Source organism: Callorhinchus milii, unplaced genomic scaffold, assembly GCF_018977255.1.
Source record: "Callorhinchus milii isolate IMCB2004 unplaced genomic scaffold, IMCB_Cmil_1.0 Scaffold5, whole genome shotgun sequence".
In the NCBI taxonomy this organism is placed as follows: Eukaryota; Metazoa; Chordata; class Chondrichthyes; order Chimaeriformes; family Callorhinchidae; genus Callorhinchus; species Callorhinchus milii.
The window spans coordinates 9,836,668-9,862,676 of record NW_024704746.1 but is presented as its reverse complement, the minus strand read 5'-3'; the positions used below and the strand labels follow the sequence as shown (position 1 = coordinate 9,862,676).

At 44.6% G+C, this 26,009-nt stretch overlaps 1 protein-coding gene across 1 annotated transcript; it reads left to right on the top strand.

The window, feature by feature from the left end:
- Positions 1-832: 832 nt before the first annotated feature.
- Positions 833-18,843, top strand: rnf2 (ring finger protein 2). The gene is made up of 8 exons (XM_007895591.2): positions 833-931; positions 9,263-9,351; positions 10,646-10,806; positions 12,277-12,492; positions 14,206-14,484; positions 14,944-15,000; positions 17,373-17,544; positions 18,699-18,843. Exons 1-8 carry the CDS (start codon positions 928-930, stop codon positions 18,798-18,800), a joined length of 1,080 nt encoding a protein of 359 aa, XP_007893782.1. The 5' UTR covers positions 833-927; the 3' UTR covers positions 18,801-18,843.
- The last annotated feature ends 7,166 nt before the right edge of the window (positions 18,844-26,009 follow it).

Here is a 26,009-nt window from a genome sequence, read left to right as displayed (position 1 = left end):
GAGACACACTCACACACAGAGACACACACACACACACACACAAAGACACACTCACACACTCACACAGACAAACACACACACACACAGACACACAGAGACACACACACACTCACACACAGAGAGACACTCACACACAGAGAGACACTCACACACACTCACAGACACTCACACACACACACACAGACACACAGAGACACACTCACACACACACACACAGAGACACACACACACACACTCACACACACAGAGACACTCACACACACACTCACACACAGAGAGACACTCACACACACAGACACACACAGAGTCACACTCACACACACAGAGTGAGACACACACACACACACACAGAGGGAGAGAAACACACACAGAGGGAGAGAGACACACACACAGACAGAGGGAGAGACACACACACAGACACACATACAGACACAGACTCAGATAGACAGAGAAAGGGAGAGAAACACACACACAGACACACACACACATACACACACAGAGACACACATACACAGACTCAGATCGACAGAGAGAGAGCCACAAACAGAGAGACTCAGATAGATAGACAGAGAGAGAGAGAGAGAGAAAGAGAGAGAGAGAAAGAGAAAGAGAGAGAGAGAGCAGCACATTTGGGGGTTGTTTTCTGCCAGGCTGCAACCCACCCCCCACCACCTCCTCCTCCTCTCTCCCCCACACAGCGATCACTATCAGACAGAGAGACAGTGTGAGTGAGTGAGTGTGTGACTGATCAGCAACAGTAACCTGACATGTGTCCATTTCTCTTGTAGAGAGAAAGGGAAAGAGAAAGGGGGAGGAAGAGAGAAAAAAATGCTGTGCTGAGCAAGAGACTCCCCACCTTCCCCCCAAAAAAAAACACACACCGAATTATTTGCAAATAGCTCAGCTATTTTGAGACCCACAGAATCAATGGGTAAGTAAAACCGTAATGCGATTGCATGTGTGCATGTGTTTGACTGTAACCACTTGTGTAACGTAACTGTGTGTGTATTTGTGTGTGTGTGAGTGTGTTGTGTGTTGTTGCACCTCTCTCCCAGTTGCTACAGTTATTAATGGACTCCTGCAAAGTGCATTTCAATGCAAATCGCTGCTTAAATTCTACCCCCCCCCTCCCCTCCCCTCCTCCCCCCCCCCCCATCCGTTTATTATTTTTGAGTTTTCTTCTTTTTTAAAAAAAGAGACCAGAAAGAAAACCATTTGTAAATACAATGGCGGATGTGTGTATTTGTGTGCAATGGGCACTGCTGTTCGCTCTTCTGACTCTCTGACCTGTTCATTGTTACTGTAATGAGTTGCCTGAACTTGTACATTTTTTTTGTGTGTGGAGAGTGATGTGGGGGGTGGGGGGGGGGGGGGGGGGAGGGGGGAGTGGGGGGTGAAGCTCACAGATGGTGCTGAACCCTCCTTCACTAGAGGACAGGATTGGATGCTGTTCACACTGTCAGTCTCCACTGAATGGCTATGGCCTCTGTCAGTATTGGGAAGAGCTTCAACGCTATCCCATTGTGGAGAGGCCACTTTCTGCACACATCTTATTTATTGCCTTCTTTTTCTCCTACTGTGTCTCTTGCTTGATGTTCCAGCAATCCCCCCCCACCTCCGCCTCCTCCTCCACCACCTCCACTCCCTCTTCCCCAACTTTCCCGTTCAAACCATATTTCTGGAGTCCTGTAGCATATTAGTTACAGCGCTTGCCTCACAAGTCAGTCGATTCCCGGGCAGGGAGAAACCTTAGGCAAGTTTCCTTACTCTACACGCCGCCTCTTTTTACCTACATTAAGTAGGAACCTGGTTGTAGTCGATTGGCGGATCGCTTTCTGGGGGTAATAATCCTTCCCAGAAAATAATAATTTGGTCACTCAATCCACGATTGTTCGTGGGATACTCCTGTGCCCAATTGACTGCCACATTTCACCTACACAAATACACAATCAATCCATTTTACAGTATATTCTGTGAAATGCTCTGAGATGCTTGAACGATGTGATAAGGCGCTGTATCAAATGCAAGGATTATTATTATTATATAGTCCCTTCAGCCATGAATAGGTCACAACTTCCTCACTGAGTTCTCTCAGATCATAACAGTGTAAATTCAATCTAATTTGTGGTTTCCATGAGGTTGTCTCTACCCTAGTATCTGAGACAGAAGAATCCGTAAGGAGTGAGTGTTGCTAACAGGCATGAGTCAGCCTCCCTTGGGACTGAAGGATTGTAAAGTCTTCACCCCTTTACATGAGGGAGTCAGTTCATTTTACAGTTCATTGATTGATTCAGCCCTCCATGTTCATTGTGTACTACACACCTCCCCCCAAGCCGTTTCTGCGCTTAATGCTGTCAGAGTGGGTTCAAGCCCCACATTGGGACTTGGAGTCACATAGTCCAAGCCATCACTCCAATGCATTGCTGGAGCTGTGTTGTATTGTCGGAGGTGCTGTCCTTTGAATGAGACGTTAAACCGAGGTCCCGTCTTCCTGTTCAGGTGGACGTTAAAGATCCTATGGCACTATTCAAAAAGGGAAGGGAGTTTCTCTCACCCGGATCCTGGCCAACAATCCCCTGAATAAATTGATTGGTCACTCCATGGCTGTTTGTGGGACAATGCTGTGTGCAATTGGTTGCCGCGTTTCACCCACAAAATGCAGTCAATCCACTTTATAATTTATCTTGTGATGGGCTTTGAGACATCTCAATGACATGATGAGGCACTATATCAAATGCAAGGATTATTATTATTATTCTTGCCCAGTGCACGAGCTGTAGTTCTGATATGAACTGTCGTTCACCCACTACATACACAGTCACGTCACTTTACAGTACATCCCGACATGAAAGGTGTTAAACCAAATGTAAGGATTATTATTATTATGAAACAAATTGGCTTCGCCACTGCTGCTTGAAGTGGGTTCACTTTGAAGCAGATTTGAAGTGCTTGAGAAGACTCGACAGAATAAACCTTTGCACAGTTGGTAGCTTTCACGTCTGGTCCAGAAGACTGTGGCTTCAAGTCCCAAATCAGGATGTGAACTCACAGGACCCTGACAGTCCAGTGCAGAGCAGTACAGTTCTGGAGGAGCACTGCATTGTCTTTCGGATGCGATGTCACACCAGAATCCCATCTGCTGTTCAGGTGGATGTTGAAGATCCAATGGCCCAGTTAGAAAAGAGACTGGAGTATCTGACAATGTCCTGGCCATCAATCCTCCAGATTAATTGGTTGTTTACTTCGTTGGTTGTGGGACCTTGCTGATGCAAATGGCTACTGATTTATTTACAAAAATGGTCGCTGCACTTGACAGTAATTCTCTGTTACACGCTTTGCGACGTTTCCGTGTTGTAGGTACAGAATAATGCAAGCTCCCCTCTAAAGAGAAGCAGCTCAATAGCAAGGGCAAAGGAGGTTGTGCTGTTTTGACTGTCTTGAGATGGAGTGATCTGTTCTCCTTGTTATGGGGGTGACACAGGGAAGAAAGAAAAACATTGCCACACTTTGAACAAACTGCGGGGAAATTTCCCAAATCACATCATTATTGAGGTTCTATTGATCATTGTGGGGAAGTAGTGTTATACTGTCTGGACCGTGCACACCAGAGTGCTGGGATGAAAGTCTTCTCTCTCCCTCCTCCCCTTTGGTCTCTCTGCAGCAAGAGAGCAATAAGCAGCAATAAGAGAGATTCGGGACATTTCAATCATATTCCTAGTTATTGCATGTCCCTAGTATGAAACTGTTTTATTTAGTGTTTAGTGGTGTCGTTGGCAGCCTTACTCAATTGTCAAAGGATAAATATTGTGGGAAATAGTAATACCCTGTTGATGTAGTGAAGTTGTTCTTTAGAGTCTGAGGTTTAAGGCAAGGTTTATGGGGGAGCTTTGCTCTGATAGAGGCTGGTGTAAAGTAAGGTTTAGCAGTGGGGAGGCATTTCAGGAAGATTTGCTCTATCTAAGTTGTATTGTGTTTGATGCCGGCAAATATTTCCTCGTGAAGCGATGTATTGGTTTAAGGGACAAATTTTAGTGCAGAGTGGGCAAGACACATCAGTGTTAGGAAATTGAATATTTGCTCGCTTCACAAGGAAATATTCAATTTCCTAACACTGATGTGTCTTGCCCACTCTGCATTAAAACTTGTCCCTTAAACCAATACATTAGTCCCGTTGACTCCTTTCATGAGATGGTGACGCAAACAAATAAGAAGTTTTGCTGGTTGAGTGCCAATCCTACTTCAGCAACTTTTGAGCCTGATGTTCTTATACAAGAACTGGACCAGCACCTTGTGAACTTATGCTTATCTATCGACAGCAAGAGCAATGCCCTGAAGAACCAGCTGAGAAACCGTTAACTTGAAGGAATGTGTCAACGTCAATATAGACAATGAATACTGGGACTTCAGCTGGGAAGAGCATTTGTTGGTTTGAGAAATGTTCCCAATTTGATTTCTGCTAATAATGATATAATAATCCTTGTATTCGGTATAGTGCCAATTATGTTGAGAGGATGTCTCAAAAGCGTTTCACAATATTTTACTGTCAAGTATTTGTTGGTGAATGTGGCATGTGGCAGGCCATATGCGCCCAGCAGGTTCCCATGACAATGACCTAAAGTGAATGACCAATTTTATCTGGGGGATTGTTGGCCAGGACACCAACCGGGAGAAACTATCTTTTCGACTTTAAGATTCTCACAATCCACAAATCCATACACTTCCTAACACCTCCTTACCTCTCTGTTCTGCTGACTCCCCACTCCGTTCCACCACCAGCAGTCATGCTTTCAACCACTATACCCCTAAACTCCAGAACTCTGTTCCTCAATGCCTTCGCCAAGATCCCTCCTTCCTCATCATCAGATCACCCCTGAAGGCCTTTATCTTCGACCGTGTCTCAAGTCACCACCCCGTTCCCACTGGCTTGGCATCACTGTTAAACGCTCCCAGATGCTACCCTGTGTAAAGGGAGCTAAATAAATGAATAAAGTTGTTGCTGTTCACTCACAGAGCAGAGGCCCTTGGTGCTCTTGAGCTAAAGTGTGGATAAAATTCAGTCAGGATACCTTTCCTGATCACTGTTCAAGACATCAAATTGTGGATTACTGTAATAATCTTCCACTGCTTCGTAAAAGCATTTTGTGCTAGTAGCATCTCATGACCAGAGTCCATTTGCTCCTTTAACACTGTATTATTTTGCTGATATTGGCATGTTAGATAGGGGATGAAGAGCCAATGTGTTTGCTTTTCACGTCGAACCTAAGTTTAAGCGCTCTGAGACGCTGCCCCATGTGAAGGGCGCTATATGAATGCAAGTTGTTGCTTTTAACGGCTGGGAATTATTGGTAAAACTCCATTGCACTGAACACAGGGCAAAACCCAGCTGGGAGTTTTTAGGGGAAATATGTCTTTAGCTCCGAATGGATTGCAGTTATCTACATTGTTTAAAACCAGTCTTGGTGAGTTTTGACAATCTTGGTGATTTGTTAAAATCAAGGCAATCTTGGTGATTTTTGACTGTGGTGGATGTCTCATTGTGATGGTTTCTGACAGGCAGGCAGACCCAGGCTCGGCTGATGTATGTTTTCCTGATTCTTTTTTCTGTAAAATCACTGAATAAAACAGCAGCACAGTGTTGTTCTGGGAGCTGCATCCATCTGTACAAGCACTGAGCAAACCTCTCTGGGAGGCTCAAGAGTTTTAGAACATGATGCAGCAACATTTGTAGCTCTTGCTGGTTTGCTTTACTGGCTACAGTGATAGAGAAAAATACAGGACAACCAAGATACTGAGCAGACAGACTGCATTTCATTCAACCTGTTTGAACAGTAAGATTTCTCTAATTGTTTGATGAGACACTACCCTGGGTGAAGGACGCTGTATAAGTGTGAGTTGTTGTTTGCAGTTACCACTTGTGTCAAAAGCACTTTTGTGGTGTTAGCCTCGTTCAGTTGGGTGCACTCTCACCTCCAAGACAGAAAGTTGTGGATTCAAGTCCCATGTTGGGACTTTGAACTCACAGTTTAGACCAACACACAATTGCAGTTACTAGGGGAACACTGTATTGTTGGAGGTACTGTTGTTTGGATGAGACATTAAACCAAGGTCCTGTTTGCCTGTTCAGGTTGACGGCCAACAATTCCCCGGATAAAATTGGTCATTCACTTCATGGCTGTTTGTGGGACATTCCCGTATGTAAATTGTAAGGTTCTCCTTCAAATATACAGTCACTTTGCTTTATAGTAAATCCTGTGAAGCCCTTTGAGACCTTTCGACGATGTGATAAGGCACCATATCAAATACAAGGTTTATTTATTTCATCATTTATTATTGGACAAGCTGTTGACGGTTGTTGAGCTTTCGTTGTAGCCTTGGTGGACAAATTTATGTTGGAACATAAAATTGTGCACAGCATTAAAGCAAATAATTCTATTCATTTTGTGGGGATGTTTATTAAAGTTCAGTCAGGGACAGCGGCTCACTGCATTACCTATAGTTACATGTCCCCTGACTTAGATAAGAACAACCTAAGAAATAGTCAATCATGTTACAGAATGTTAGTCTGTTGCTCATGAGTCTATTTCAATTTCAACTGTCTTGTAAAATTAATAGACCTACCACATCTTACTGTGGTGTTAACACTGAATCCACTCGGATTTATATTGGTCTGTTGTATTCTGTCAGGTTTTATGCGTTGAATTGCCAGCACAGTATTACTGCGAAGTGCTTTGAGAATGAAATGGTTCCGTTCCAGGCATGTTATCATTCACAGCTTCTGTCTCACGAGTCATCAATTAGAGCACGGCTCGTAAAATGCGGATGTGGATCAACTCAAAAAAACACAGAGGTAGATGTCAAACATTGTGCCAGTGTCTCTCTCAAATGGCGAATGGTCAACAGTGAGGTTTTTCTGGCACTGATTGCTAATGCTAGTGACTTTTTTCATTCTGTCTTTACAGTGGGTTTCTGGACGTGTCAGACACCTGGCTAACCAAAAGAAATCCCACTTGAAGTAGGATAAGCCCACTTAGATAGACCATGTTTTATCTTGTATTGAACAGTAGAACCAGAGGACCCTGCCTGTGATTGAAAGGGGGATAAATTCAAAACAAATCTGCAGAAACACTGCTTCAGTGAACGAGTAGTAAATATATGGAACAGGCTCCCTAGGGAGACGGTGGAAGCAGAAATTGTCCATTCTTTCAAGATACAGTCTATAGTTTGGGACATAACATGTGCATGTGACTAGTAGGATGATAGAAGTTGAACTGGATGGATCTTGGTCTTCTTTCACCTAGCAATTCTTATGTACTTATGTAAGTAAAGCTGTCCGTCCCGCCCACAGTGACGCCTTAGGCTGTGTGACTCTGGGCCAAACATACAATACAATTACCCACTGAACTATCGGAAATCTAATTTATTGTTATAAACTACAGATGCCAGGGCACTGTTGACAAGTGAATTATAAAGGCCTATCCCACTGAGCAGAAAACAAAACGAGAAAAAGCACACAGTGCCAGCATGACTGGGGCAGAATTGCCATATAAAGAAGTGCGAGTGATCTGGAGACACAATGTTCTGGGTCGGGAAAGCCCAGAACTATTAATAAATAAAAGCCTTTCAAAAGGGCAAAGGCACTAGGGCACACTTTCTGGGTTTGTCGTATCAGCTATTTTCAAAATCATGCGTGTTTGACCTGTTTGCGAGTGTAACTTTGCTGATGAAATAAAACTGTGTTCGAAGGGATATTGGTTTGAAGTTTTCTTTTTAAAATGTAGATCTTCCTTTTGGAAAAGGATAAATTCTAACAACCGCTGAGTTAGAAGGTTGTGGGTTGAAGCCTCACACAGCTTGAACAGGTATCGACTAGGCTGAGACTCCAATGCAGTTCTTTGAATGAGATGCTAACCTGAGGTTTAATCTACCTGTCCAGCTGGACATTAAAGAATCTTGTGATACTCTTTGAATAGAGAAGGGAGTTTCTCCTTTTCAGCATTCTTCCAGATAAATTGATCATTCATGTTATGATAGCTCTTTGTGGGACTTTGCTGTATGCAAATTGGCTGCTGTGTTTGCCTACAAAATATGCAGTCACTCTGCTGTATACTGGCTGGCAATTAACTGTTTGAAACATTTTGACTTTGTAGATTTACCAAAAGCAAGGATTATTCTAATGACCGCCCAATTTTCATTTCTAAATGATCGTGTTTGCTGAGGCACTTTGTTTGAGATGTTTATTTCATATGAAAGGAGCTGTGCAAACGCCAGTGTATTATCCTCTCACACCACTGCCCACTGCGGGCGAAAGTTCCACCTTACTGCAGTTACACAGCTGAAGGCTGACAAGTGATGGATAGGGCACAGCGAAAAATCAAACACTATTTCCTGGGGGCCTGCTGGCTGAATAGGCAAATAAAACAGGTTGCCTCAGAATATTTTCATTGCGAGTCAGTTGGATCAGCACGCCTGGCACTCTGGAGATATTCTCAGTTTCTGAGCATTCTGAATAAACTGCAACCCAAGCAGAAACAGTCCCCCTTCTACAAAAAAAACCTGAGACCAATTAAACACTACTGAGATGGTAAAGTCTTTTAATGAGCTTAGTTTTTTGCTGACTGGTTCTACCTCCTGTGTTTTGTTCACTCCAGTTCTGTTTTCTTTTGGACAGTAATATTCTTTTGTAGGAGTAAGGATGTAGAGTCCTGTAGCATGGTGGTTAGGGAGCTTGCCTTGCAAGCAAGAGGACAGGGGGTTCGATTCCTGGGTGGGGCAAAACCTTAGGCAAGTTTCCTTACTCCACACGTTTCTGTTAGGTAAGTTGGTTCCTAGGTAGACAGAAGAGTTAGTTGATCGACAGATCACTTTTCCAGGGCTAATAATCCCTCAAAGAGAAATTGGTCACTTAATCCATGACTATTTAAGGGACACTGCTCTGTGCAATTGGAAAGGAAAACATGCCATCTAACAGCAGGCAACGAGATTGTAACTTTCACAGAAAAATAGAAATCTACAGCGCAAAAGGAAGCCAGCAAAGAATTTATATAATAATCCTTTTAATTATCCTTGCATTCGATATATTGTCTTTCACGTCGGGAGGACGTCTCAAACCGCTTCACGGGATTCACGGCGAACGCTGTAGCCAATTTGCACATAGAATTGTCCCCAAAACAGCTGTGAAGTGACTGACCAATTTTACATGGGTGTTTGTTGTCCGTGACTGAGGTTGTTTTCGTGTGTGTATTCATGTATCTGTTTCTTACAGTGATGGCACAGATAGTGCAGACCAATGGAACCCAACCCCTTAGCAAAACGTGGGAGCTCAGCTTGTATGAGCTACAGAGAACACCACAGGTACAGTGTCTGTGTGTGTGTGTGTGTGTGTGTGTATATCCCCCCCTCCCAAATCCAGCCTCCAGCTTAGGTGCAAACCCTCAAGTATCCAGCGCCTTGGGATATCCTCCTCTGACGTGATAATTGCTTATATGAAAATGCAGTTTGTTGTTGTTGTGTGGATGGGTGGGTGTGTGCAGTGTTTTGTAGTGTGTATACTATGCATGTGGGTAGTCTGTGTGTTTGAACAGATTGATCAGGAATGACTTCCCCAGTTTACTGAACTTAACTTCTAACCAGCCATCACGATACAAAGCAGTTGTAAAACATGCTGCACGGCACCTCGTGACCTCCTTTACAGCCACTTACAAGCTTACATTGTACAGAGATTCGGAGAGTGGCATTTAGTTATGATCATTTTCTCATCACTAGATGAAAGCTGGCCAGTTGATTGACCGCTAACTCTGGGACGGCCTTTTATGAACGGCATTTCGATTCTTGACAATCCAATGCTGTGTTGTGGTCTCTGAGCGGATCTGAGGCGAGGCAGAGGGGAGGCCAGGCATTTAACCACAAGGAAGGATTAGGAAGAAATTACATGAAGAAAGTCCTGCCAGTTTTGCACTGTGAACTTCCTGGCAATGCATCCCACAATACAGCAATGGCTGGAGGAGTCTATTCGACTGAGCAGGGAAATAGGAGAAAGAGCAGAATAAAGTGGTCCTTTATGATATGAAATGGTTGCTGGTGAGCAAGGAGCCAGTATTCCTCCCTCAGTCACAGTGTGGACTTCTCTGTGTCTAGCGTTGGCTACTCCTCATCTCAACATTCAGGGCATTCCAGTTGGCGTAAGCCATCCTAGGCCAGAAAACCTTAGGTTTGAGCTGCTGACATCACCCAACAGAGAGTACAGGTGGGCAAGTGGGTAAGATCGGACCATTTGCAAAGCTGTTTATGGACAAAAGGCCTTCCGACAATTGCTGTCCAGGTTTGTCCGTGAAGCACGGCTGATTGGAGCAGGTACCAGCAGGAGCAGAAGGACATCTTCTGTACTGCACTGAGAGTCCGTGCATTTAGGAGGAGAGTGATCATAACTAATCAATTGATCAATCAGCGAATAGTCTGATCGGGTCCCCACTTTCCCTGTCCTCCACCCTTCCAGATCCCAACCCCCAGCTCAGGTCCAAATCTCTGTCTGTCCAGTGACTTGGGACATCCTCCCGAGGTGAAAGGCAATATACATATGTAATTTGTTGTTGTTGTTGCTGCTGCTGTTGTCTTGAGCTGCTGGCATGTGACGCGCTGTGGTTTACAGGAGGCCATTACAGACGGGATGGAGATTGCGGTGTCGCCGAGGAGCCTGCACAGCGAGCTGATGTGTCCCATCTGTCTGGACATGCTGAAGAACACAATGACAACCAAAGAGTGCTTACATCGCTTCTGCGCGGACTGCATCGTTACTGCACTCAGGAGCGGGTACGTACGAGAGCTGTATTGGATAGAGGCCCACAAAATACTTCACTGTGAAGATTTTGAGACGCCTCAATTTTGTGATAAGGCACTATATCAAATGCAAAGATGATGATTATTATTATTAACTGGAATATGGGTGTAGGAGACCCGTTGGAACTTTGGGGTTAAGGTAAATCACTAACGTTACACTGTTAGTTTATGTTTGATATCGCCTGGGCCCTTGTGATCCCACATAAGTATATATTGTAGCTGTATACTTACTGCTTATACATTGTATCTGTACACTTTACTGCATATACATTGTATCTGTACACGTTACTGCTAATACATTGTATCTGTACACTTTACTGTTTATACATTGTATCTGTACACTTTACTGCTCAGGTAGCTGCTACCTTCTGGACATATCACTGTTTGCAACAGTGAATTGCATTATAATAATAATAATCCTTGCATTTGATATAGCGCTTTTCACGTCGGGAGGACGTCCCAAAGCGCTTCACAGAACACACTGTAAAGTGAATTGACTGTACATTTGTGGGCGAACGCGGCAGCCAATTGCGCACAGCAATGTCCCACAAACAGTCGTAGATTGAAAATGACCAATTTATTATTGTTTTTGGTTTTGGAGGGATTATTATTAGGCTCTGTGTGGAGTAAGGAAACTTGCCCAAGGTTTCGCCCTGTGCCTGGAATTGAACTCAGGTCTCTCGCTTTCAAAGCGAGTGCTCTAACCACTGAGCTATAGGACTCCACAAAGTAAACCGGTTCACAAAGTAAACATTACCGGTTTACAAAGTAAAATATGCTGTTCCTCAGGAGATCAAGTTTACTGAGTAGTGTTATTTTATTTGTGTTCGGAGTGGTGTTGATATTAAACTTGCACCACTATTGCTTGGAGCCTTGCACCCGTGTTTTGTGCTAAGAAATGCAAAATAGCTTTGTCCCTTACTTTAGGATTTACCCAGTCAGTAGAACAAGGTTTGGAGTTGTAACGGGAAATTTCAGGACAAACACTGTTAAGTTTTTCTTTGTCCAGAGTTTAATTAAATAATGATCAGAAGGGGTTGAAAGGAAGAGTGGTTGAGGCAAGGACACTCGAATCATTTTAAAAAGCAGCTTGATGCTGTGATGGAGGTGGGTGTTCTGGAAAGATGAGATCGGATGAGCTGAAGAGGTCTTCACTTCATCCGAACCGATCTTGTAATTACAGCATCAGGTTGTTTCTTTAGTGAATCTGCTGTTCTGGGCACTGCCACCCTTTTTGTTAGTCTGTTCAAGCCATCATTTTCCTCTAAGTGAAAAAATATTTCCTGGTCACGAAATTGCCATTCGAGGCCCTCCCGGAACCTTGACCTGCGTTGTTTCCACGAACATGTTGTTTCGATGCTCACCAGCGACCTTAATTAAAGCGGTCACAAACCATCCAGTGCAGAATGAATGAATGAATGATGCATCCTTGTCTGTCTTTAGAAACAAAGAGTGTCCAACCTGTAGAAAGAAACTGGTGTCCAAGCGATCACTGCGGCCGGATCCGAACTTCGATGCACTGATCAGCAAAATCTACCCCAGTCGGGATGAGTACGAGGCACATCAGGAGCGGGTGCTGGCTCGCATCAGCAAACACCACAACCAGCAGGCCCTGAGCCACAGTATTGAAGAGGGACTCAAAATGCAGGCGCTTAACAGGTAGGCATTTATTGTGTTGACTGCACTTTGCATTTTACTGAGCAATGTTGGTAGTTTATTGCCTACAAAATGTGCAGTCCTGCAGTCTTGTAGCGTATTGGTTAGAGCAATCGCCTCGCAAGTGAAAAGACCCAGGTTCGGTTCCGGGCAGGTGGAAACGTTGGGCAACTTTCCTTCCTCTGTGTGCTTCTGTTTACTCAGCAGTAAGTAGGAACCTGGCTATTAGCTGTGGGCGAACTTTCAATAGAGATCGGATTCCTCCTGGAATAAGTTGTGTTTGTACGAGTGATTGAGAAAGAAAGTCGTACGATATTGATTCCAAATTGTGCCTGCACAAACAGGAAGTAATATTTGAGGTAGTGAGTAAGGCTGACTTGCTGCTGAAGCTATCTGAGCGGCAGAGATGTGTCGAGTTCAGACCGGACACTGGAATCAGTTGTGCAGTGAGAAAGTGAGAGTCTAAGGCACGGCTTTCAAATCATTTTGCTCAAAATGGACCAGGTGGCATAGACCGAGTTTTAGAAGGGTGAAATGGATTTTGTGGAGAATGTAAGGCGGAAGCTGAAAGGAAGGAAGCGTGGTTGTGGCCTTGATAAGAGAACCTGCAGCAATGAGTTTGAAAAAGGATTCCTGAATGAACCCCTGAGCCACAACAGGGGACAAGTGGGGGGTGGGGGGATTGCAGCAAAAAAAATACTAATCGCAGTTTATTGTGATATGGCTCGATATTGTCAGAGTGGGTTCAAGCCCCACATTGGGACTTGGAATCATGTTGTCTAAGCTGACAATCCAATGCAGTGCTGGAGGGGTGTTGCATTCTCGGAGGTGCTGTCATTCGGGATAGACGTTACACCAAGGACCCGTCTGCCTGTTCAGGTGGACGTTAAACATCCCGTGACACTATTCGAAAAGAGAAAGGAGTTTCTCTCTCCAGGTGTTTTAGCCAACAGATCCCCCAAATAAAATCAGTTGCTCACTCCACGGTTGTTGGTGTGCGCAACTGGCTGTCGCTTTTCACCCACAAAATATGAAGCCCTTTGAGACGTCTCGACAACATGATAAGGCGATGTATCAAATGCAATATAACATTTTGCCCGTGTGTCCTGGCAGGACAGCACACTGAGGCATGTCGACAGCGTTCTGTCTGTGTATCCCAACACAGTGATCTAACATTCCAACATAGTCTTGTCTAACATTCTGATGACTCGGGGATGGTTTGTGCTGCGAGGGACTGGGTATAGTTGTACTGACCCTCTCTGGCATCTCCCTACCTTTCCGACCTCCTCACTCCCCAATCCACCACCTGGCGCCTCCGCTCAACTGGCACCAGCCACTATGCCCCGAAACTCTGGAACACTCTCCCTCAATCCCTCCACCTTGCCTCCTCCCCTTTTTCAAGTCCCACCTGAAAATCTTCCTCTTCGACTGTGCTTGTGGCCACCTCCCCCGCCCCCCCCAGCTCGGTGTCAGGCTCCGCCACTGTTAAGCGCTCTTGAGATGCTGCCCTGCGTGGAAGGGGCTATATAAGTGCAAGTTGTTGTTGTTGTTGTTTTTCCCTTCTCCCCCCCCCCACCCCTGACCCCAGGTTGGATCTGAAATGCTGTACACTGTCCAGCGCCTTGGGACGTCCTCCCGACGTGAAAGGCTCTATACAAATGTAATCTTGTTGTTGTTGTTCTTGTTGATTGTGAGATATTGGTGTGTCCGGCACAGAGCGCAAAGGGTGAGGAAGCACCAGGCTGAGAATGGCAGCGGAGCGGAGGATAACGGGGACAGCTCACACTGCAGCAACGCCTCCATTCACAGTAACCAGGAGGCCGGCCCCAGCCAAAAGAGGGCAAAGACCTCGGACGACTCGGGCCCCGATATGGACACCACCAACGAGAATGGGACGGGGGACCCCGAGCCCGTGACTGATGGGACCAACGAGATCGAGCTGGTCTTCAGGCCTCACCCTACACTAATAGAGAAAGATGAATCGGCTCAGACCAGGTATATATAAGGGGGAATTATGCCGTCGGAATTTCGTCATCCCCCACATTTTTTTAATATGATATATGTCAGCCTGGCTCAGTGGGCAGCACTCCCAAGTCAGAACCTTGTGGGCTCAAGCCTCACATCAGGGCTTGGAACTCACATGGTCCAAAGTGCTGTGTCTGTTGGACGTGCCTTCCTTTGGGTGAGACATTAAACCCATGCTGCTGCTGCCTGTGCCTGTTCAGGTGGACGCTGGCCCTAAGGGAAGGGAGTTTCTCCCAGTGTTATATGCAAAGATTGTTATTTATAAGTTGACGTACAATGTCGTGTTAATACCGTGCGAGAACGACACGGCACCAGAAACCTGGCTGTGTTGCGTCTCGCGTTTTGAGGCTCCGATTGCCCTCGGAGGGTGCTGCAAAATGCGCTGTAAAGCAGCTGCTCTAAATGTTTCTTTTCTTTCTTTTAACCAAGGCAGGTCACGACGGGGGTCCCAAGGATCGTGGGCCGCGTACCAGTGTCGAGAAAGCGGTAAGCGTTAACACCGTCGCCGGTTTCTCTGCAAACCGACAGCACAATGTCTGTCTGGGATAATCTGCTCCGAGACTGTGCCGCCATTATGGAAACTGGGCCTGTATGAGGGTAGTTATAATAAAAAAATACAAGTTGTTGTTGAAGAGAGAGCTGTGTGTCATAATAAGCAGAAACTAAAAGAAGGACTGGAGTCAGAACTGGTGGTGGTTTTAAACCCCGAAACAAAGAAAGTATCATTTGTTAAATTTCTATAGAACCAGCAGAAGGTATCTAACCAGAGAACAGAGGTCCGTTCTGTCTAATAGCTTCCTGTTATTGTGGTAATGTCACATGCTGCCCTCAGGCAGTGTACCGCAGCGTGGTTTACGAATGGTTTTCAGCAATTCTCGCCTTGAGCTTACTCCCCAAGTCTCTTTCAGCTCCTGCACTGATTGGAATGCAGTTTGGCTTTCGGTCACCGTGTCTTGAATGGGAGAGTCTTCACTCAGCAAGGGACACTGCCGTGTGCGATTGGCTGCTGCCTATTGTCCACAAATACAATTTGCTTTACAATATATTCTGTGAAGTGCTTTGAGACATTTCGAAGGCGCTATATCAAATGCAAGAATTATTATTATTATATTGACCTTCGAGAATGCATTCTCTCCCATAGTTTTACAGCTGTGTTGCTCTCGGCCCCTGGAAACAGCTATATGTGTTTGGCTACATGGGGTCACCTCTGCTTTTGGTTACACTGCAAGGCGGAGTCCCATTTAGAGACCACCCACCTCAGCGCGCACAACCCATTTCCATTTCAGCAGAAGGCAGATTCTCCCGGTGTCCGGATAAATTGGTCATTTACCTTGTGATGTTTATGGGATGTTGCTGTGTGGAATACCTGTGAAGCTCTTTGAGGTGTTTTGACATTTATAGGCACTATTTCACATGCAAGTATTATTCTTGTGATCGATGATTATATTTTGCTTTGGGACTAGCAGGGTACCTGACGCACATCACCATGCTCAAGGGTATCTATATGTGGATCTCAGTATGGTTTGGATACTCTTAGGCACTGACAGCATCGCCATTCAAGGATGCACAGTCCACCTCACTGGCCAGTCCAGAACCTTGGCATCTTAGTTGACCCTCAACTATCCTTTCTACCCCATATCCATGCCATGACCCGTTCTGCCTTCCCCCACCTCTGCAACAATGTCCGTCGGCGCCACTGTCTCACTCCGTGGGCCGCCGAAACCCTCATATATGCATTCGTAGCATCCGGACTCAACTACGCAAACTCCCTGCTTGTCGGCCTCCCCAACTCCTCCCTCCATAGGCTGCAGATCATCCAGAACTCTGCAGCCCATGTCCTCTCCCCCACGAGGCTCCCTGATCTTATTACCCCCATCTTCACCCAACTCCACTGGCTTCCCATCACACAGAGGATACAGTTCAAAATCCTGGTCCTCACCTTCAAAGCCCTCACATCCCCTGCCTCGCCCGCCCCACCACTGGCGGAGGGGCCTTCAGCCACTCTGCCCCCACCACCTGGAACTCCATCCCACAGTCCCTCCGCCTCACCCCTTCCCTTGACTCCTTCAAGACCTGTCTCAAGACCCTCCACTTTGACCGTGCCTTCGGTCACCCTCCTTCCCCCTGCCGCCTGCCCTCCACCCTCCCTGATCCCGACCCACCATCTTGTGCCCAAAACACTGATTGTCCAGCGCCTTGGGACGTCCACCCAATGTGAAAGGCGCTATACACGTGTAATTGTGTTGTTGTCACCTACATATGGAACTTTCTCTGTGTCTGGCGTAAAATGCGAACTCTCTCCCTGGAGGGATGTACCCTGCTTGCATTACATGTTACCCCCAGAGTGTGTGTTAAGGGGTACCAGATAAAACCACTTAGTTTACCCTTGAGAGCACTGTCTGGCAAGCTTCCCACTGCTTGTCCGCCTAAGACCATCCTGCTTTGACTTGCAGGGCTAGCAAGAGCCAACGGTGAGTATAAACAGGGTGCAGATTGCAACAAGCCCTTAAAAGGAGCAAATAGGAAATGAATGGGAGCGACTGGCTCTAAAAATAGATACTGTGGCACGTTAGGCCCCGGGGAATTCTGTACTGAAAATGGTTGGTTGTTACGATATGTTTTTGATGAATCCGCAGGAGGGGAAAATATATTCCATCCAAATGCTTGTTGTTTTGTAGGTCTCTCTGTGTCGCGCTCCATGCTCCGAGACGCTATATAAATGCAAGTTGTTGTTGTTGCTCTGCTGCAGTGCTAAGTGATTCACCAGGTTATATGATTCACCGTTTAAAAGTAGCTGTGGCCATCGCATTGACGTTCTCTCCGCCCCCAACACTTTTGTTGCTGTTTGTTGGTGACAGGTACATAAAAACCACAGGGAACGCCACTGTTGACCATCTCTCCAAGTACCTGGCCATGCGGTTAGCCCTGGAGGAGATACGGAAAAATGACGAGGCGAATCCCGTGGACGTGGAGACGGTCAGCGAGAAACAGTACACGATCTACATCGCCACAGTCAACAGCCAGTTCACTGTGAGTCAGCTGAGGCCTGTAGCTCGCTATGCAGTGGGGCAAAGTGCTTTGGGGAGTCCTTGTGACATGAAGTACTCTGTTTTTTGTATTTTGGTACCTGGGTGTCTGACACGTACAGAAACCCATTACCATGTTGGGCGAATCCAAACCAAGCTGAGAATTCCATGCATCCCATCTATACATGGAAATTCATGAGATAGATTGTTGGAATGGAGCGCGCACTCTCTCCCTGGAGGGACGCATCCTGCTTACCTAATTCCGGAGAGTATTAGGCACAGGTTGGCAGAACCAGGCTGGAGACCGCAGAGGGGATTGGGGATACTGCTGATGTAAATTGTTTTGTATATTGCTGGGCGAGGGGTGGGGTGGGGGCCGGGGGGGTGGTGGAGCAGCACTTAATCCAACATTTGGGAAAGAGCAGAGAAGTTGGGTGGTTGGTTTAAGTGAAGACACCCATCACATGTCAATTGCTAACTCTTATCAGTCATTTTGCCTTGTGCTGAAAATGAGGTTTCCCCAAACAAAATGAATCTTTATGATAGCAGATGTGGTCTGCAAAGAGCTCATCCTTCCATGACCATCAATATCTATGTCCTCACGCTTGGTTTTGATACACAACACAAATGGCCTGAACGAGATTTCACGAGACGACTGCGGTCCAAAATGTTTTAGCACTTTTAATTTGCAACCCTGGCAGTGCTTTCACCTCCAAGTCATAAGGGACTTTTGAGCTCATAGTCCAGGCTGACGCACTGTGCAGTTTTGGAGAGAGAGTTGCATTGTCAGAAGCACTGTCCTTCAGGTGAGATGTTAAAACCCAGGCCACGTCTGTGCCTGTTCTTCAGCTGGGATGTTAAAGATCCCACAGAGAAGGGAGTTTCAAATTAAATTTCCTCACTCACTCCATGACTGTTTGTGGGATCTTGGACATCACCTGCTGTGCTTGCTTTTAAATTGTCCATACAGCATTTTGATCCATTGACATTATAGTTGCTATATCAAATTCAAAGATAGTAGTTGTTGTAGGAGTTGTAACTCAAGCAGACTTGCATGAATGTGAATCACTTTGAGAAGCCAATCTAAACTCAGCGCACAGGTCAGAGTACAGCAAAAATTTACTGTTTGTATGTTCTTTCTCCCTCCTATCCCCACAGCTACTAAATGGCTCCTTTTCACTGGAGCTCGTCAGCGAGAAGTATTGGAAGGTGAATAAGCCCATGGAACTGTATTATGCACCAACCAAGGAACACAAGTAGGCACCATGGGCAAGATCCACTGCGAGGATTGGGGGTGGGGTGGGGTTGGGAGGGTGGAGGTGTGGGGGGGGTGGGGGGGTTGGGGGGGCTTTGAGAGCGCGGCCACGACAACGCCTCTCAAAGGCTGCCGCGAATTCATCTTTCGTGAGACGGCAACCCACGGCGGGCCAAACGGAAACCACGACCATGCCGGGTGGAATCTGGATCCGAGGCATCGCCAGTCAGCTGGGGCCTGGCTGCCGGTGATTACCGGTGAGGGAGTGTTGCCAGGAGAACAGCTCGCAATTCAGAAAATAGAACCTTGTAGTTTGCTGTCGTCGGTTCCTGGACTATTTTACGGGGGCAACATATATACCGACATATATAGATATGGATATCTATATATTTTTTTCTTGTGTTGCTGTAATTGTCTGCAGGCCTGTCTGTTGCTGGTCAGTAACTGAGGTCAAGGGTTTTTATTTTGCATTTAAAGCCTGAAAACGAGTCTTTTCCTTTTGAAGGTGAGTCCCGAGTCCCCGCCCATGCCCTTTTGATGTTATTGCAAAGTTATTGTTTTAAACAGACTTGTGCGATTCCACGGTGCACTGCACTGAAGCATAGCAATGAAGTGCAAACAGATAAATATATTTTCAATGTCTCTCTTATTTAAATAAAAATCTGATGCTCTTTTTTTTTCCCCCTCCTCCCCTCCCCTCCACAGGTGAAGCGTATTTAAAAAAAGCTTTATCTGCTGGGTATTTATGTTGTCAGTTAGTCGAGTACTAGTAGTTGTTATTACTGTGAACTATACTGTACTTAAGTATCTACTGTTTTATTAGTGCATTGTTTCTGCCAAAATTGAAATTAAATCTTTTTGTTTCGTTTCTGGACTGAATACTCATTTGAAATAATTAATCAGATAAATCCATGTCTCAGTCACAGTTCCGGAGCTTCTAGAATGATCTTGAAAAGACCAACCCGCCAATCGGGCAGTTACTTCATGGTTGCTTGTGGGACAGTGCTGTTCGCAAATTGTCTGCCATCTTTGCCTACAAATAACACAGTCACTACACTTTACGGACAACTGTGATGCACTTAGGAATGTTTCGGCCACATTTAGCACTGCATTCAATCCAAGGATTAATGTACACGTCATCGTTATGGGACACACGCCATTGAATGTCAACGGAAGGGCTGAAATCTGACAATCCTTTATATGAAACCTGCCGCACACCTCATAACATATCAAACAACAAACATTCTCCAATTTCTTGAAATCTCGAAACCTTCCTTTTCGACCGTGCCTTCGATCTTCTTCCCTCCTCCAAACCCCCGCCCTCTACCCCTCTCTGATCCCAACCTGCAGCTTGGGTGGAAACCCCTCATTGTCCAACTCCTTGGGACGTCCTTCCGAAGGGAAAGTCGCTACATGAATGCAATTTGTTGTCATTGAAGTCGCTTCTCGGCCACCTTTCTCAAACCGCTTGCTACCGAAAAAGCTGCCGAAAGCCCTTGGTGAGCATTTGCTAGCAACACAGCTGTGTTCATTCAGTTTGGCTAAATTTAGCTGCACCTGCGCAGAGACCATTCAAGTGTACAGTTTCAGGCTACCGTGATTTATTATCGCTTGATGGATGGCCCGGTTTCTGCCGCTTTTTTTTTGATAGGTCATTAAATGAACGTTGAGTTCAGAATGCTGCACCCCTGAATGAGAGCTGCCCACCTTTGTGGATCAATCTTCCCCCCGGGAGACTCTCAAGGAAGACGGGCGCTTGAGATTTAATACCCTGTTATTTGAAGGAGCATCTCCTCCGAACCTCGATCTTTGTCTTTGATACTTTGGATGAGGAAATGTCCATGTTGCCCTTCCTCTTTGTAAGAGAATAACTATTCTGAAAGGGAGAAATATAAATGTGAGTGTGTATGTGTGTGTGTGTGTGTGAGGAAGAGGTAGGAGAATGGGACTAAATGGAGAACTCTTTCAGAGAACTAGCACAGATGTGAAAGACCTTTTGATGTTACTTTAAAATTTGGCAGCCTATCCCTACGTTTTGCTACTTACTATTCCCTTGCATCGGGGGCAGTGAAACCAATTCCAGATCACATCACACGGTAATAATAATAAAAATAATAATTGTTCCATTTGATATAGCGTCTTATCATGTTATTGAGGTGTCTCAAAGTGCTTCACCTAATATGCTGTAAAGTGTGTATTGACCGTATATTTTGCGGGTGAAGGAGAGGGGTGAAGGAGGCAAGGTGACCAAAGGTACAACAGACCCGGGTGCAGTCCGCCATTCAATAACCTCTGCTATCCCTCACACTATTCTCTGGTTTAATCGTGCTTAGACCTTAGTTCAGTCAAGTGAGAATAAGTTGAATGTTGACAGATAGGAGAGGAGACGTTTCTTTACGTCACTGTGGCACTCGCTGTTATCCGTCCATTTGACTCACAAAATAAAATTACTCGTGTCTAAGATGGGCTAATAGCACAGCATGTCATTCAGATGGATATCTATTGGCAAGGGATTAAATGCTAACCATGCAGATGCCCTTACTCATATGATGAACTAATGAAAAGATTTTCAGACTTGCCTGTGATCCTAATGTAAGTGATATTATTGAGGGCACCTGTATATGTTTGGCCCTTGTTGTTTCCATAACACTAACAGCAGATTGTTCTTAAGATAAACTGTTATAGTGGATAGTTAGGAAGGATGAGCAAGAGAGGGAGAAAGCCACAATGTGAGGTTGGAGCTCAGGACAAAAAAGCTGTAAAATGGTTCATAATCCTCCCTAGTGGACCCTGATGATTTCCAGTTATGTCAACATGCAGGAAGCTAGCAGTATGCTCAGAGACCTTCTGATTTCATACACAAGTAGACGTCGACAGAACTGCTTTATAAAACCAGTTTGACTAGATGATCATGGCATAAAAAGCGTATGTCATCTGACAGCCTTGGAAATTTAGCACTGTCTTCACACGTTACTTGGCATGAGCAGCAACAGCTTTCTGCTCACACTTACACATACCTCACTGACACCTTTCTTTTATTAAGTACCAACTGCAGATCTCTTTAAACTATGCGTACAATGCCTTTTATGTGGCTTTTCTAGAATGACACATGGGGTACGTATTGTGTCAGACAGAAACTGTCGTTGGTGGTGAACATCCTCTGGTTTTAAAGGTTGTGTACCACTTTCAGAGCACATTCTATAATCCTGGCATTTGATACAATACCTTTCACATTGTGAGGATGTCTTAAAGTGCCTAACGGGATTTACAGTAAAGTGTAACTCATTTGTCAAGAGTAGTGACTGTATTTGCACACAGCAACGTCTCACAAACAGGCATGAACCAGAAAGTGCTAAATGTTGTAGATCTTTTGATGCAGTTATCTCTAAAATCATGGCGTCATTTTTTACTGCTGAGCGACACAGCAGTTGGGCTGCTTTACTCGCCTCCCACTCACTGGGCTGAAAACATCTGCGTGTCTCTTTGGAAATCAAGCCTCAGTGAGTCCTGTTGGAAGCTCGCTGCGGCTGTCTAAACACAAAAGGCACAGCTTGTCTCAGTGTGTCTCAATTGTTAAAGAGTTCACTACATTGAAAAGTATTGCAAACGGTTTTTGATTCTTCCTCCTCCTCCACATTCATTATACACCATTTCAGGTTAGCACTTACTCTCACTGTCTATCTGGACCTGTGACAAATGAGCAATAAATGTGAGGTGAGCTAACCTGAGCTCCAACGGATTGAGCGTGTTGGCTGTTACATGTTCAGCCTTTACAAAGCTCTATGCATACTAGGTCAGGAGCTAGATAAGACTTTCTATTGTTGATTGCCTTTTCTCTGTAAGATATTACACTCACTACATCCATTTGTCCCCAGCCACTTACTAATAGCCTGAGGGAGGGTGGTATACTTTAAGAAGCAAAGACCGGGATTGTTGTTAGCCAGGACATTGGGAGAAATTTCCTTATTTTTTCAAATTGTGCTATCCACTTGAAGAGGCAGACGGGACTTGGGTTTAACATGACAGTTTAAAGGATGGCACCCCCAACAATCCAATGCTCTTCCCAGCACTGCACAGGTATGACAGCTTAGACTGAGTGTGAATGCCACTGTTGGACTCGTTGAATCAGTTTCACATCAGCTCTATTTGGGGGTGGGGAGGTGGGGCTGCCAGTATTATTCCCCCTGAGTGCGCGAGAGAGAGAGGGAGGAAGCTGCAATGCTAGGGTGGAGCTCACGACAACAAAAAAGCATGTGAATCAACATCCATCTGGGTAGAATCTGATGAGTTTAGACTCATTCCTGAGAGTGTAACAGAGCATATCTGTCTTTATACATAACAAGATATGTGGATAGTGTTGCACTTTCGTTTGCCCAGCTGCAGATTGGCAAGAAGGGGAAAAATTGTTTCAGTTTATGATTTGAAAGCACTGAATGTATGAATGATTTAGTGATTTGTGCTCTGCGGCTCATGTTTATTTCTCTGCAAATATAATTACAGATGGGCCAAGTACATCTAAATAGAGAAATTACAGCAATTACCGGATGTTTGGCTCTTTCAAGTGATACAATCCCATCAGTGCTGCTCATATCACTAACGTCAGCTGCCTGCAAGATTTGGGTTCATTGCAAACTTTTCCCATAAAATGTAATATTTAGGGAATACTTTATCAGCAATAAAAATTATTGGACAAAGTTGAATGGTTTGTATAAACAAGTACGATAAGCAGAGCAATAAACAGCCAGATTAATGTCAGCGCTGTCATCATATGGCTCCACTGCCTGTCATGATCCCAGCCTTACTTAACTGACAAAATGTATGATAGAGCATATATCCTTATATTGTTGTACTGCCCGCTTTGTGACAATCTTGAATTTGATAGCACGTATTACATCGAAATGTGTCAAAATATCCTGTAAGCTCTTTGAAACTTCATTGCTGGGCAGAACACTTCAAGAACTATTTGCTATGTAAATACCAGGGGCAATCACATCACCTTGGTTCCTCTGAGAATTACAGAGGATTCATGTGGAATACACTCATCTTTTAGCAGAGAAAGGATTTTATCTAGAGGGAGGGATGCATCTCTACAAATGCATCAAAGTAAACAGGAACAGTAAATGGAAACTTACAGTAAGATGGAAACAGCAATCCCAGCAGTTTAGTATTTACTTGAATGCATGACATATTGTTGCAATGTCATCTTTGTCGGTTGTTCAAGCTGTTCTGTCTACTCACCTTTATTAAATAATACACTGGAATGTATTCATTGAGAAAGCATACCAGTGGTGATAGATATTTAATATATATATGACATCTTTCACTGAAGAAAATATCAAATTCCGTCATGAGCATACAGATGAAACATGCATATAAACGTTAATCAAAAGTCATCCATAATAATAAATAATAATAAGCCTATCACCTTTCACATTGGGAGAATGTCTCAAAGCTCTTCACAGGATTTCACCATAAAGTGTAGTGAGTATGCATTTTGTAGGCGAACATACAGCAGCAACATTGCCCCAATGCAGCATTTGTGAAGAAGCAAAATACAAGGAGGTGTGTTAATAGGCAAGATACCTGCAGAGAAAAAAAATAACAGCAGTAAATGGGCCAAAAGGCCTTCATCCAAACCTCTCTTGTGATCACTCAACCAGAATAGAAATAAGCATGTGTCCGGTCTAGGATCCTGGTACAGAGATCAAATTTTGTTCTAAAATGCCAAGACTTAGACTGGCATCAATAAAAGAATCCTTGCATTTAATATAACTCTTTTAACTTCAGGAGGATGTCTCAAAGCATTTTGCAGGATTCACTGTAAAGTGAATATGAATTTTGGAGTCAAATTACACACTGCAATGCCCCACAAACAACCATAAGTTGAATGAGCAATTTTATTTAGGAGATTATTGGCCAAGACACCAGGAAAAATGCATTTTTTGAGTAATGCCATAGGATCTTTAACATCCACCTGAACAGACAGTTCAGACCTCAGCTTAACATCTTATCTAAAAGACGGCACTACATTCTGCAGTAAATACTGTGAAGCACTTTGAGATGTTTCGCTGTTGCGAAAAGGTACTATGTTAAAAGAATCATTATTATTATCTTTCGATCCCATTTCCCCACTTTTTCTTTATATCCCTTAATACCATAACTTTCCAAGTGCCCAAGTTAGGGAGATACAACTCATCTAGGGTTTCTGATTGCTGACCTGTGACTGCCATTGGAGACATGCATATGCCAGTTAAGGAGCTGTCATGCCCCCTCCCCATAGTCAAATAGTATTCAAAACTCAGCTTTGCATGGCAAACATTGGGCATTTGGTAGAAGCAGGAGGGCACTCATGCACCCAGTAGAATGGAACAAAACAGAGCCAAACACCTTCAGGAGGGGAAGGCAGAAAGAATCAGATCCTCGTCACTAGAGACCTTCATGTTATTGGCTGATGCTGGGCGCAATTGGCTACCACATTTCACCCACCAAATATAGTCAGTTCAACTTTACAGTATATTCTGTAGACTCTTTGAGACATTTCAATGATGTAATAAGGCGCCATATCAAATGAAAGGATTATTATTATTATAATTTCTAGTTTGTATTCAGGTTGAAATGCAAATCTGCAGCCAGTTAGTTGCAATGATGCTTGTGCTTGTTTTTCAAGTATAAACCCCCATAAGTTACAATATTTTGTTTACGACTTCAGTTTACAATGTCAAAAATGGAATGACTAAAGAATATTGTCTTTTGGGGTCATTGGAATGAATAGGAACGCCAAAGCCTGTGTTACAATGGATTTGAACATCAGGTTACACCCACCTCAAGAGAATGGAAACTAGGTTTGTCCCTCGCTGACACCTGTTACGGTTCAGCTTTGCATGGGAAAATCACCTCTGGTAGTTCTGATTCAGTTCTCCTGAACTATTCAATGCGAACCGCCCCAAACTGGTTCGGAGGGGTAAAGGCTGGATTCCAGTCAGAATGGGTGGGGAACCGTGATGTGAACTGGGTGCAGTAAACAGCTGTTCATAGTTCATAGTCGGGAGTCACAAGAAGCCCGGGCTGAACACTGCAAATAATCTTCAAACCCCTGACCCAGACTTGCTCGGCAGGTGTGAAAGTAGCAAAAATATTCCACTGTCTTGAAATGGACCTTGAACGAGGGAGGAGGGAGGGAGGGAGTGATGGAGCATGGACTTAACAGGATTCAT